At 64.9% G+C, this 13,013-nt stretch overlaps 1 protein-coding gene across 1 annotated transcript; it reads left to right on the plus strand.

The window, feature by feature from the left end:
• Positions 1-8,616: 8,616 nt before the first annotated feature.
• CABP7 (calcium binding protein 7) lies at positions 8,617-12,935 on the plus strand. The gene is made up of 6 exons (XM_075996818.1): positions 8,617-8,640; positions 9,523-9,622; positions 10,002-10,145; positions 10,860-10,972; positions 11,273-11,426; positions 11,633-12,935. Exons 1-6 carry the CDS (start codon positions 8,617-8,619, stop codon positions 11,758-11,760), a joined length of 663 nt encoding a protein of 220 aa, XP_075852933.1. The 3' UTR covers positions 11,761-12,935.
• The last annotated feature ends 78 nt before the right edge of the window (positions 12,936-13,013 follow it).

The raw sequence follows: 13,013 nt of genomic DNA on the forward strand, positions 1-13,013 counted from the left end.
CCCTGGCTCCTGTCACTAACTTCCCCTGACTTGCAGTAAGAGCTACCATGTCTCTTGCACTAGGCACTTCGTTCGCATGCAGAATCGAATCCTTCATGCCAAGGGCTATGTTCCTATAATATTTAACAGGTGGGTAAGCTAAGGCTCAGCGAGGTCACACGGAGTTCTGGCTTCTCCATGCAGAACTCCTACTGCTCGTGGTGCCGCATCCTCCTCCACCCCATGTCCAGAGACTTTTCAAGTCCTGCCTCGATGTCCCTCTGTAAACACTGTGCCACCCCTCACCCCCCACCCCTGCTGCCCCAGCCTTTTGGTGGATATCATGAGCTGCAGCCTTGGCCCTCGTCCTCTGACTCCTGGGCTAGGGTGCAAAGCCTGGCACCCATGGGTCGCCCCGTGAACCTCAGTACTTAGGAATGGTGGCCCCAGGAGATCGATGGTGGTTCCCAGAGGCCACAGGATTCCTGCTGAGCCTGGAAGGTCAGCATGGCCCAGGTCTTGCCCCCAGCTGTGCCTCAGATGGCCAACCTGGTCCCTTCAGCTCTCTGAGCAGGGCTGTCCTCATCTATAAATTGGAACCAGACTGTACTCCGCTCCGAGGTGTGGCGGGGGACTCAGCAGGTCACAAGCACAGCCCGTGCGTGGCCCGTGTACTCACCCAACAGACTTAGAAGGGGAGCAGGTGCAGCTTGTGGCACATGGCACATGGTGCCATGCACCTGGTTGAGGTGCCATGGGCTGTGGCTTTGCACCAGGGGAGAGGACAGGGATTGCTCTGAGTCACCGGGATACTGGGGTGACAGCAGTGGGCCAAGCAGTAGGGTGCACATGAACTTGGGGCTATAGTCCCCAGTGGGCCCTGTCCCTTTGGCCTGGAGGGAGCCTACCTCAGGGAGTTTGCTAGTCACAGGCCACAGACCCAGGCCCGGGTTCTGGTTCCGGAGGAGGCCGTGTCTCTGTGGACACCCACAGGCTCCTTCAGCGGACGCACGGGGCCTGGCCACACGAGGCAGGCTCACTGGCTTTTGCTTGGTTTACTCAGGGACTGTTTCTACCCCTTCCTGGGCAGCAAGACCCGGAGCCGCCCCTGCACGGGTGAGCGCCAACACGTTCGCCAGCAGCCGCAGTCCCGGCCAGCCCCGCAGCAGGCTCCAGCCGGGGGCCTGATCCAGAGCCGGCTGGCCCGGGGCCTGCGCAGCCCAAACACACGGTAAATACCACTGTGGCTCCCATGCTCAATCAATACTCAAAGCTATAATTATTATTAATCCCTATTCCTCTGGGGGGATTTTCACGCTAATAGGAAACGCCGGATGCAGGAGGTGCTGCCAGGCACCTTTCATTTGCTACATCACATCTTGCTTACTGCTGCCTGGGACCCGGCACTGCCACCCTCGCTTCCCCGATGGGGAAACCGAGGCCTTGGAAGGTTAAGGGACACAACGACAGTCCCACAGCGAGGAGGTAGTGGATGCAGGAGCCTGACGCGTGCTGGCCTCTTCTTCCTCATGCCTCTGCTCCATCAAAACCCTGAGGGGGCTCAGAGCCTTCAGCCCCTGATGCGATGGTGGCATCGCAGACAACCGGACAGGGGCCGAGGGGAGCTTTGGGGCGGGGCTTTTCTGGGGCCCCACACACCCCAGATCCAGGCCCTAACGGGCAGCCAGCTGGCCCACAGAGGCCTGGGGACACAGATGGACAGACAGACGGCTGGGGTTGTGGCTGCTGGGAGCTCCCCCGGAGCAGTGCCCGACGTGCTGGGCGCAGGCCTGGCCCAGCCCAGTGGGGCCGGGCATCTTTCACCGAGCCCCGTCTCTCCAGACCCCAAGACAGGGCTGTGATTAATCAGTGACAAAAGCAGAAATAAGCAGAAAAATGTAATCAGCTTGGAAAGGGCAGGGCCGGGCAGGGCTGTGACAATCAGCTTTCCTGCTGGGGCCTTTGGCTGATTGGACCGAAGGCGCAGGGAGGCAGTTCTGATGGGGGCTTCAGGGGTGGCAACCAGAGCTGGGGCTGTGTCCAGGGCAGAAGGTCACCCTCCCCCATGAACATCCACACACATCTGTGCACACGCACCCACGCCACTCCCAGCCCCAGGCCTTGCACACCTCCTCATGCCCTGGCACACACAGGTGGCCACGAACACTCTGGACACTCATTCCTCTACATGTGGACTCACAAACACATGTGCACACACCCGGTGGCACATACACGCCCTCCTGGATGACAGACACCACATGCACGTGCTGCTCCTTCAAACACTGCCCTGCACACCACGCACACAAAGCCCCGCACACGCACTAAGACCTGCAGCCACATGAACCACAGGCCTTCATGCCACAGGCAGCTGGCCTTGTGTCTGCCCCTCACTGTCCCGGGGGCCATGGGACAGGCCTGGCTCTGTCTATGCAGGCTGAGTGGTAGGCAGGATCCAAAGCTGGGGCCCTGCTGTGGTCGGCAAGGTCAGCTGCGGGAGTCAGCCATGGGGCAGGAAAGCCTGCTCCAAACCTGAACCCAGCTCCTGCCTGCTGTCCCTGCCCATGACCTTGGTCAACGTCCTTCTCTCAGCCTCAGTTTCCCCACCTTGGAGCAGCTCCTGGCACCAAAACGGTGATTCTTCTGGAAGACCCAGTCGCCTGGGGCGGACCTCACCTGTCTGGGTCTGGGGTGGTCGGTTGCCAGCTCTCCACTCCCGGTGGGGGCGGTGGGGGAGGTGAGCCAAAGGGCAGGAGAGAAGGGCCCCACCCCCACCCACCCCCGCCCTGGTCCTGGTGGCCGCAGACTTGGGATAGGGGGAGACAGTGATCCGAAGGAAACGCAGGGAAAAGGGGAACCGGGCGCAGGGAAGAAGGAGCCCCGGCGGGTTTGGGGCGGCCGCTGGGGCCGGCGGCGCGAAGGGGCGGGCGGGGGCAGCGCGGAGGGGGCGGGCGGCGGGCGGGAGGCGGGGAGCGCAGCCGGCGCGGCACAGAGCGAGCGAGCGCGAGCAGGCGACGCGGCGAGAGTCGGAGCGGCGGCCCGGGCGGCCGCGCCGGCGAGCGGACGAGCGGGCGGCGAGCGGCGCGGAGCGCGCGGGGCACCGAGGAGCGGGCGCGGCGGGCACCTAGCGCGGCGGCCGGAGCGGAGAGGCCCGAGCGGCGCCGCCCCCGGCGTCCCTGCGGGGCCCCGGCCGGGAGCCCGACGAGGGAGGGGGCGGCATGGCCCGGCGGCCTGGGGCGCGGGGGCGCTAGGCTCCCGGCGGGGCGCCCCCCGCCCGGCCGCCGCCGCCCTCCGCAGCCGCGCGCCCTGCCCGCTCCAGCCGCCCCCGGGGCCGCCGGCGGCCCATGAGCCCCGGCCTCAAAGTTTGCGGCGGGCGGGCGCGGAGCCTCCAAGATGCCGTTCCACCCGGTGACGGCGGCGTTGATGTACCGGGGCATCTACACCGTGCCCAACCTGCTGTCGGAGCAGCGTCCCGTGGACATCCCCGAGGACGAACTGGAGGGTGAGTGCCCCGCTGGGACCCCCGCCCGCCGGCCCTCCTACCTGTGCGCCCAGGTGAAGCGCGGCTGGGGCGCAGCGGGCGGGGGGCTGTCGCAGGTGCCGGCTGCCAGGTGGGCGCCCCAGCGAGCAGCTGCGGGGGGAGGCAGGACCGCCTGCACCACTGGGCTCCGCACTGGGGGTTCCCGAGGCGGAGGGGCGGCCCAGCCCCTGGCCGCGTGCCCCCCGCGCTGCGGAAACTTGCCGGCCCCGCAGCGGGGTCACGGGGCCGCGCAGCCCGCCGTGACGGTGCCGCAACGCAGCGGACTCTGGTGGGGTCCGAGCTGCGCCCCCACGCGGCCCGCCCGGCCAGAGCACCCCCATCCTGATCCCCTCCGCGGCGTCCGCCAGCGGTTCTGTGCTCGAATTGACATTCCGCTCGTGTCGCTTTAAAAATCCAATCTGCTCGGGCAGCCGGAGAAGGGGAGAGGGCGACTGCCCTGCTCTTGCCTGCTGCGGGGCCGCCTCATCCCCACCTGCGGCTGTAGCCCCTTCCCCGCAGGGCTGCGGGACCCCCAGCCTGGGCCACCGGGAAGGCGGCCCGGGAGGCGGTGGCGACAACAAGTGGCCGGATTGGGCGGCTTGGTCGCGATAGCCCAGCTGGAAAGGGAAAAGCAGAGAGACCCGGACCCCAACCTGCCCCAGGACCTCCGCCTCTCAGACGCGAACAGGACGCAGGCAGTTGGCTAGGCGAGATCCGAGCAGAGGGCAGGGCTCGGGTCCCCAGGCAGAGTGTCCTGGGGAGCAGTGAGCCCCCTGGGGCCTGCCCAGCTCTTTCCCTGCCCGGCTGTAGGGAGGTGCTGAGGCTCCCCCACCTCCTGGGGCCCCATATGGAGTGGAGTGGGGGGCTCTGGCCTCCTGGGATCTGCTTGTCTGCTGTGGGGGAGGGGCTGCCACTAGAGGTTGGGCCTCTGTCTGGGTCCCTTGGGTCCTGGGATCTCTGAGATCTGGGGGCTCACTGGGGCTATGGGGGTGCAGGCGCGAGCAGCGCAGTCAGGGATGATGGTGGGAGCCCCAGGGAAGCCATGGAGGGAGGTCCTCCTTCCTCCATCCCCAGGCCCAGGTGGGGCAGATCGTGGGGGAGTCAGGCTGGGCCAGGGGTAGATCCGGAGAGAGGAGGCCACCACCACGCTCACTGCACCACAGGCCACGAGCCACCTACTCCTCACCCGCTGCCCCCGCAAACCCTCAGATGCGGGGAGAGCCGCAGAAACGGGGTCTGGGGTGTGCTGCCGGCAGGATGGAGACAGGGGTGCCGTGCCCCTCACCTGACCGCACTGTTCACCCCCAAAGCCCAGGGTCCAGAGCCTCATCCAGGGCCTGGGAGAAGGAGGGGTCTGATGGGGGCCCAGAAGGCAGGGATGGGGCCCAGGCCATCTCTCCCCCACTTTCCTCCCCTGTGCCCGGGACACTCCAAACCTCCCGCCAGGTTCCCTTCGTCCATCGCTTCCTCCTGGCCACTTGGACACGGGTCAGCATGTCTCCCAGACCCCAGTTCATTCCCTCCCCTTGCTCCCTGCATCCCCACCATGACTGTGCCCCCCCAGCCTCGCTGGCTCCTGTCTCTCCAGCTCCCCCGGTCCTGGCATGCACCCCCCAAGGAAGGGGAGAAGCTGGGAAGGCTGGCTGCAGGGGTGAGGGGCACAGGGTGGGCAGTGCAGGGCAGAGGCCGCAGGCTCCTCTTGGGCAGCCCAGCCGACGTGCTGGCAGGAGCCCAGCGGCGTTAGTCACCAGCCACACCACATGCGCTCCCCGCCTCTCTCCTGTCCCCTTCTCCTGGGCCCTGGGGAGCAGAGGGGCCCTGACGCAGGGGCATGTGAAGGGCAGGGCCCTGCCTGGGGCGGGTCGATGGGGGCTGTGGCCAGTGGACAGCTCCAGAGGAAGGCAAGAAGTCCTCCATGACGGCCCCTCTTCTTGGCTGCGCACACCCCAAAGCCCTCTGCAGGCCCCAGGCCCCTTGCAGTGGTTCCTGAATGCCAGGGCCAGGTGGAGAGAGTGGCTGTCCCTAGCACAGATCCCATGCCCACCTCCCCTCTCTAGTGTCCGAGGAGTGCCCCTGCCCCCGACAGTCTGGGTGAGACCCAGGCCCTCTGCAGGGAGGACGCCATCAGCCAGGGAGCCAAATGTGCTGGGCAGAGGGAGCCGGGCAGCCGGGGACAAAATGCTGCAGACAGTAGTGGCTGCCGCAGGAACCCAGGGGCGGTCAGTCTGGTGGGGGGAGGACCATCCAGGGAGGTGGGGAGTGCAGTCAAGTTGAGGGCTTCCGGTCTAGGCAGCATGGGGTTCAAGTCCCTGCACTCTTGGCTCATGGAGTGACCTTGGGCAATCACGTGCCTCTCTGAGCCTCAGTTTTCCCACATGTAAAGGGGGTTGGGGACAGAAGACGCAGTGGAAGTACTCAGCATAGGGCCCGGCAGCGGGGCGGGGCCCTGGGGCCGGGTGGAAAAGGTCTGGCGGAGGCACCTGTGGCCCTGGGGAGCGGCGGATGGCAGTTGGTAGGGTAGGGAGGTGGCTGGCCAGAGCTGGCCTGAGGCCCACCCAGGCCCCGGGAGGGAGAGGCATGGGCTGTCCTGGATTACGGCTGGGACAAAGCCCCTCCCCACACGCACGCGCAGCAGAGTCCTGCAGGGCACCAAGGCTGGTCCCAGCAGCCTCAGTGGGACTTGAGCACCTGAGGGTGGAACGGGGGTGGCTGTAAGCCTTAGCCCTTCTGGCCAGAGAGGAGGCAGGGGTCGGACAGGCAGACAGCCACCAGGGCAGGGCTCTGGGCTTGACACTTGGCCTGGGCAGGCACACGGTGGGGCCCGAGTTCAGACTGGCCGAACGGGGGCTTTGGAGGCAGGGGACGCCTGAGAGCCCCTTTTGCTGCCTCTCGTCCCTGCAAGCCGAGCAGCCGCCTCTGCACAGGCCAAGCACTCAGGGAGGCTGGAGTAGTGGGGCATGGGGCCAACGCCGCGGAGAGTGGCAGCCACTGCGGAGGACGGACACTGCCCCCTCCTGTGGCCTCCAGCCGGTGCCTCCCTCCCCCCGGACTCCAGCTCTCTGACGGAGTGCGGGTGTCCCTTGGGGCTTGCTGGGGACTCAGGCCCTGACGAAGCTCCGCAGGTTGGGGGAGAGGATTGGGGGTTGTTAGGCTGGAGGCAGCAGGTGGGGACAGCATCAGTCTGGAAACCCAGTGGCCCTGCCAGCCCATTCCCAGGCCTCCTGGGGGCAGGAAAGAAGCAAGGCTTTCGGGGAAATGCACCCAGCTGTGATGCGCTGATGGCACAGCAGGGACAGGGAGCTGTGACACCCACCCACTCAGGGAGGCCCCTGCAGAGGCCGGGCCTCAGCCGCGGTGCAGGGCCCCTCGTCCCCACTTCACAGATGAGGCCCCTGAGGCTGGGAGAGGGCCGTGCCGTGCCCAAGTCCCTCGGCTGCTAAGTGGCAGAGCCAGAATCCAAGAACTGGCCTCCGGTCCCAACACTAGCGAACAGGAAGGCTGGCCTGGTGTCCCGAGTTCACGCAGTCCTGCCTCTCCCTCCAGCTCTGCCATCCGGGACACTGATTGATAGTGTCCGCCTGTGAGTCAGGCCCAGCCGAACACATGCTTCATTTTCCTGCTTAATCATCCGGTAGCCCCTTTGTACAGGTGAGCACATACCTGCCCAAGGTCACCCTGCCGGGACGTAGGAGAGCTGGGATTTGACCCTGGGTCTCTGCAACTTCAGCTGCCTCCACGGCTGAGAGGGTAGAGCCTGAACTTGGCCTCCAGGGGCCGGTGGGCACCAGCTGGGGCTGGGGCAGGGCTCCGAGCACGGGCAAGGACAGAAAGCAGGACTTTGTGGTGTGAGCTGCGTGTGCCAAGCAGGGGTGGTTGAAGGGACGGCTGGACAGGTTGGTGGCAGTCTGTGGATTTACCTAGTGGCCTGGGAGGTTAGCCTTGCCCGAGAAATGGCTGTGGGGCCCATGGGGCTGACTCAGGGCCTGTCGTCAGCCCACATAGCTTGAGATTCACCTGCCCTCCCCTCCAGCCCCGTGCGTTTCCTCGGGGCCCCCAGCAAAGAGCCCTGGGCTCTGGGAGCCACATGTGGCCACTGCAGGGAGGGGGGTAGCCTGGATCTCGGCTCATGGCAGGGGAGGGGCGGCTTCACTGCATCCCCGCTGTGCGTCCAGGGCTCTGCCGTCCGCCCTGTGGTCTCCCAGTGGGCCTCGACCGGGGAAGCCAAGGGCTCAGAGAGGTGCAGCCTGGCCCGGGTCCCCTGGCCCCAAACAGCCCCTGGCCCAGAGGTCCAAGGACGTCCCCACAAAATTCATCTTGATTCCCCTCTTCTGGGGGGTGGCCCTTAGAGTAGGTGGGGGTAGGTACTCAGGGTCTGGACAAGGGGACAAGCAGCCTCCCGAGCCTCCCCTCATGCGTCTTGGCTGCCAGGGAAGGAGAAAGCAGACGGGACGGTTAGTGGAGTCCGAGTGACAGCCTCACGTCGAGCGGTGCGTGCACTCTGTGTGCTCCAGATGGCCGGTTCCCCAGATCAATCGTTCATTCATCTCATCATTCATTCAGCAAGTGTTCACGCTTAAATGACAGGCCCTGTTCTAGCCAGCAGGGACACAACTGAGAACAAGACCGACCCCTCCCTGCTGCCTTGGCCCTCGTGGCTCACAGTTCAGAGTGCTCAGTGCAAGGACTGGGAGCAGGCCTGGTGCCACCAGGACCCAGAGACTTGGAGCTGAGGACACCTGGAGTGGGCAGAGCCTGCGGCTGGGCCAGGAGAGCAGCAGCGCTGGCCAGAAACCTAAGTGATGCCTTTATCTCCACCCAGAGACTCCCAGGTGTCTGGAGTCCCCTCAACAGCCTTCATGGCTGCTGGCCTCTGCTTACACACCTTCGATGATGGGGAGCTCACCACCTCGTCCCCATGGAAGCTCTAGGTGGGAGTTAGCCAGGAGTTCTCAGAGTCCAGGCTTTGCGGAAGCCCTTGGCCCTGGCCCAGACCTCCCAGCCCAGCTGTCTCCCTGGCCCTGGGGCCGCTGTTTAGGACCAGGTTCTCAGGTCCCACCCGGGATGGATGGGGAAAGTCCAGAGTCAGAGGCTCTGGGGGTCCGGGTGACTTAGGTGCAGCCATGGTTGGTCTGTCTTGGCCACAGGTGAGCCAATCTGACCTCCAGGCCTTTGGTACAGACACCAGGTGGGAAGAGCCTCATGAGGGCAGGGGCTTAGCCCAAGCCACCTTGCTGTGTGACCTAGAACACATGGCCACCCTCTCTGGGCCACAGCCTCTAATCTCTGGAAGGGCTAACAGGTTAGGCTGGGCTCTTCTGCCCTTCCACCCCCAGACCAGGGAATAACCCCAAGGTGCAAGATCAGGGTTCACAGATCCCCTAAGGCGAGGCCTGGACTAACCTTGGCAGCAGAAATAGCCCTGACCCCACATGGACTCTGGGTGGCTGCCTGGCCTTGCAGTTTCTGGGTCTGCAACATGGGACACCTCATCTGTTGCTGCTTCTACACACACACACACACACACACACACACACACACACACACGTGCACACAGGGAGCCCCACGCCTGCCGCAGTCCCACACTGGGGAGCAGCCAAACAAAGGCCAGGAGGATGGCTCGAGGGGGGGGGGAGGAGACCCCCGAGGACTAAAGCATGTGGATTGAGATTCTCCCTATTCCCAAGGGCCGATGCTCTTTGAGGCTCTGCTGATTAAGGGACTGCACCAGAGAGACAGAGCAGAGCAAAGGTGGAGGTTAGGACCCCTTGACAGTCATGGCAGTCTTCGGTACAACCCTGTCTTCTTGTATCATTCTGCCTATTTTGCTGTGGGTAAACTGAGGCTGGCCCAAGATCATGCATTGGGTTGCTCGTTCTCAGGCTTCCAGCCCAGTGCATTGCTCCCCACTCCCAAGTCACCCAGGTCCCCAGGCCCAGTCTAACCCCTCTGTACAGTGGGGGGTGGCCCCACACCTGTCTTGGCCTGGCCCTGGGGGAGCCCCCGCCATCCCCCCTGCTTCCCCCCAGCCGAGGTGCCCTTTAGTCGGCAGCTGCTGCCGCCTCCTGTGGCTGCCTGAGCGAGCATTGGCCCGTGTCAAGGAGCTGAGCCCAAGGAAGTACCGCTGGGGTGGGGACTGGGGGCTGGCAGGAGTGGGGACAGGCGGGAAGCCTTCCCCTGGCCAGCCCCAGTGTCCTCCGCCTCTCGTGATCCCCACCACACGGGGTCGCCATGCGCACGCGAGGAGAGGCTGCCCCAGCCCGGCACACTCAGACCAGACCCCGAGGGGTCACTGTTGTGGCCCCGCCCACCTTGGCTGCCCTGTGCAGTCCACCCAGAGGTCCCCAAGTGCAGCCCCATTAGCGAGCTCTGGGGCCACCCCCAGATCTGCAGGCTGTGGGCCGGGTCCTCAGCTCTGTGCTCAGCCTGTGGTTCGGCAATCCTGGGATCTGGGAAGGGGGTGCTGGGGACAAGACTGAGGTCCCAGCCTGCTCTGCTCCCCCCACAGAGATCCGTGAGGCCTTCAAGGTGTTCGACCGTGACGGCAATGGCTTCATCTCCAAGCAGGAGCTGGGCACGGCCATGCGCTCCCTGGGCTACATGCCCAACGAGGTGGAGCTGGAGGTCATCATCCAACGGCTGGACATGGATGGTGAGCAGCGTCCTGCCTCAGCTTCCTCAGCTGTCACCCGCGCCACTGAGACTGCGCCCGCCCTAGGCCTCTCGGTCCCCCGACTTGGAGCCACCCCAAAGCCCATGGCGCGTCACAGCCAGGTCTGGTCCCATTTCTCAGTCTGGAGAACGGAGGCCAGAGAGGTTGTGACAGTCCCAGCCACACACAGGGGTCTGAGACTGTCCCCGTCTGTATTCTGAGCAATTTTAAAGCACAGGAAAGTAGAAGGGGTATAATAAATAGCCCAGGTCCCACAGCCCAGAATGAAATCATTACTCTAGCTGTACTGGCCACCTGGCATTTTATTAAGGACGAATTCCTAGGAAGGACCAGTCACGCCAGTCCCCACTTCATCCCACGGGTGGCCTCCTCCTCTCCAGGCAGAGAGCAGTTGACAGCCTGGCCCGGTCGCCCCTGTCCTGAGCTTCATTCGCTGTCACACGGTGGAGAGTGTCAGGCCCCCCACTCGCCCAGGAGATGGGGAGGGTTCCGCCTTTCCTGGGGCCTCATCACACTTGGTGGCTTCAGCAAAGCCCAGAGGCTGGCACATGTTAGATGCCCCTGAAATTGACTCAAGGCTCAGAGAAGACGGGCACCTGCCTGAGGTCACTGATGGGCTCAAGGTGGGTCCGGGGCTGCCCACCTGGGCCAGGCCTTGGCCCGACCTGCTGATTGGTCCTGTGCCTGCGCTAGGTGATGGCCAAGTGGACTTTGAGGAGTTTGTGACCCTCCTGGGACCCAAGCTCTCCACCTCGGGGATCCCAGAGAAGTTCCACGGCACTGACTTTGACACGGTCTTCTGGAAGGTATGCCCTGGCTGGTTGGGACCCAGAGCTGTGCACACTGTGGAGAGCCTTTCCATTCGAGGCCAGCGAATGGCTGGGCCCACACTGTAAAGGGGGGTGACCAGGCCATTCTTCTGTCCACTGGACATCGTGCCTCCCAGAGGGCCACGGGCTCCCTGGGGGGAGGCTGGTGTTGGTCAGGGATTCAGGGGGATGCAGCGAGTGGCTTCCAGCCCTCGGAGTCTGGAGGTCTGTCACCGGACCTGTGTGGCTGCAGGGTGGGGACTGTGGTGGCAGCCAGAGCACTGTGTCCCCCCTAAGTGCGACATGCAGAAGCTGACAGTGGACGAGCTGAAGCGGCTGCTCTACGACACCTTCTGCGAGCACCTGTCCATGAAGGACATAGAGAACATCATCATGACGGAGGAGGAGAGCCACCTGGGCACGGCCGAGGAGTGCCCCGTGGACGTGGAGAGTGAGTGACCGGCCGGGAGCCCCAGGCGAGGGCCCAGCTGCTTGCAGGGGGACACGCTAGGGGCTTGCAGAGGGAGGCTGGGGGGGCCTCCTTGCCTGTCTCAAGTCTCTGTCCCAGTGCGCCCCATGGGGTAAGCCCTGACTCCATCGCTTCGATGTCCCCTTCTGTCTTCCTCCGTTCCCTGGTGCTTCCGGCGGCGGCCACAGCCTGTTCCAACCAGCAGATCCGGCAGACATGCGTGCGCAAGAGTCTGATCTGCGCCTTCGCCATCGCCTTCATCATCAGCGTCATGCTCATCGCGGCCAATCAGGTGCTGCGCAGTGGCATGAAATAGGCGTCACCTGGGCCTGCCCCACATCTCCGCCGCCTGCAGCCCTCTCCCTCAGCCAGCTCCCTGGGCCACTTCAGGGCCTGGACAGCCGGCGACCGCACCCACCCCGTGGGCCTTGCATGGAGCCACGGCCTGGCTGTGGAGGGCCTGGTGGCAGTTCTGAGGATGGCCCCCACCCCCTACACCCTGCCGTGCCCTCGCCCTGGCCTGTATGTAGCGCTAACTCTTCCCGCTGTCCAGGGGCTCCGGGGGAATTAAGGAGGGATTTGTACAGGAAGTCCCAGGACCCAGTCACTGCAGTGGTTCCTTAGGCAGGAGGGGCCCCTGTGCCCAGAGAGGGCAGCTGCCTGCCCCTGACCACACAGCCAACCCCAGCCCTGGTTCCTGAGGTTTGCCCGGGACTCTGGGCAGGGCAGGGGCAGGCCTCCTCCTGGGTCTCCTGGGCCCTGCTCCCTAGCTGGGCCTGAGGAGGCCTCCGACCCTCTCCTGGGTCCCTTCCTCTGACCCTCCTAGACCCAGCCCTCCTGCTCCACGCACTGCCTGGGGCCGGAGCCAGCCCATTTCACAGGTGAAGAGCCTGAGGCTCAGAGGGCCTGAGATTTGGCTTCAGTTCCCCCTTCAACAGGGATTTTCAGGAAGGGCAGAAGTTCATGGCATCTGAGGTGGCCCTGCAATCTCCCCGCGTTCTGCCACGCCCCCCACCAGAGGCCCAGCCATTAAGGGCCACGTTGCCCACCACCCCAGGGCATAATCTAGAACTGCAGTCCAACTGAGAAAGGAAGCAGAGCTGGGGCCGAATAGCCCAGCAGCCTGTGTGGTTCCCGCCAGCCAGGGGCTCCTCCCGGGCGGAACCTTGAGAGGGCCCTCGCGCCACCCTGGGGCTGCCATGAGGCTCGGCCGGGCCGCGCTCCCAAGCCCACGGCTGCCCTCTTGGGTGTTCCCCACTTCTCTCCCTGCTCAAGGCTAGAGACCAGCTGCTGTCCCTGCCCAGCTGTGCCATCCCAAACACTTGGGCACAGTTCACCGGGGCAGACGTGGGGGCTGTGACTTCTACCCGGGCTGGGATGGCAGCACAGCCCCTGGGCTCCTCTCCTCAGACCTGGAGCCACTTCTCAGCAGGTGACAGGTGCAGCCACACTGCTGCACCCTCTGCCTGGCCGTGCAGAGCCTCCGCTGGTCCTGAGGGAGGAGGGCAGTGAGCATGGACCGCCCTGGAAGGATCACACCTCGCTCCAGCCCTGCGCAAGCTCTGAGAG

This window comes from Microcebus murinus, chromosome 22 (assembly GCF_040939455.1).
Source record: "Microcebus murinus isolate Inina chromosome 22, M.murinus_Inina_mat1.0, whole genome shotgun sequence".
Lineage (NCBI taxonomy): Eukaryota > Metazoa > Chordata > Mammalia > Primates > Cheirogaleidae > Microcebus > Microcebus murinus.

What these genes read in the sequence shown, in the direction of transcription:
- CABP7 (XM_075996818.1), top strand. Translation starts at nt 8,617, where the DNA reads ATGGTTGGTCTGTCTTGGCCACAG. An exon ending in TTGGTCTGTCTTGGCCACAG is followed by an intron (nt 8,641 to 9,522) that starts GTGAGCCAATCT and finishes GCTTCCCCCCAG; the next exon opens with CCGAGGTGCCCTTTAGTCGG. An exon ending in GTGCCCCGTGGACGTGGAGA is followed by an intron (nt 11,427 to 11,632) that starts GTGAGTGACCGG and finishes CGGCGGCCACAG; the next exon opens with CCTGTTCCAACCAGCAGATC.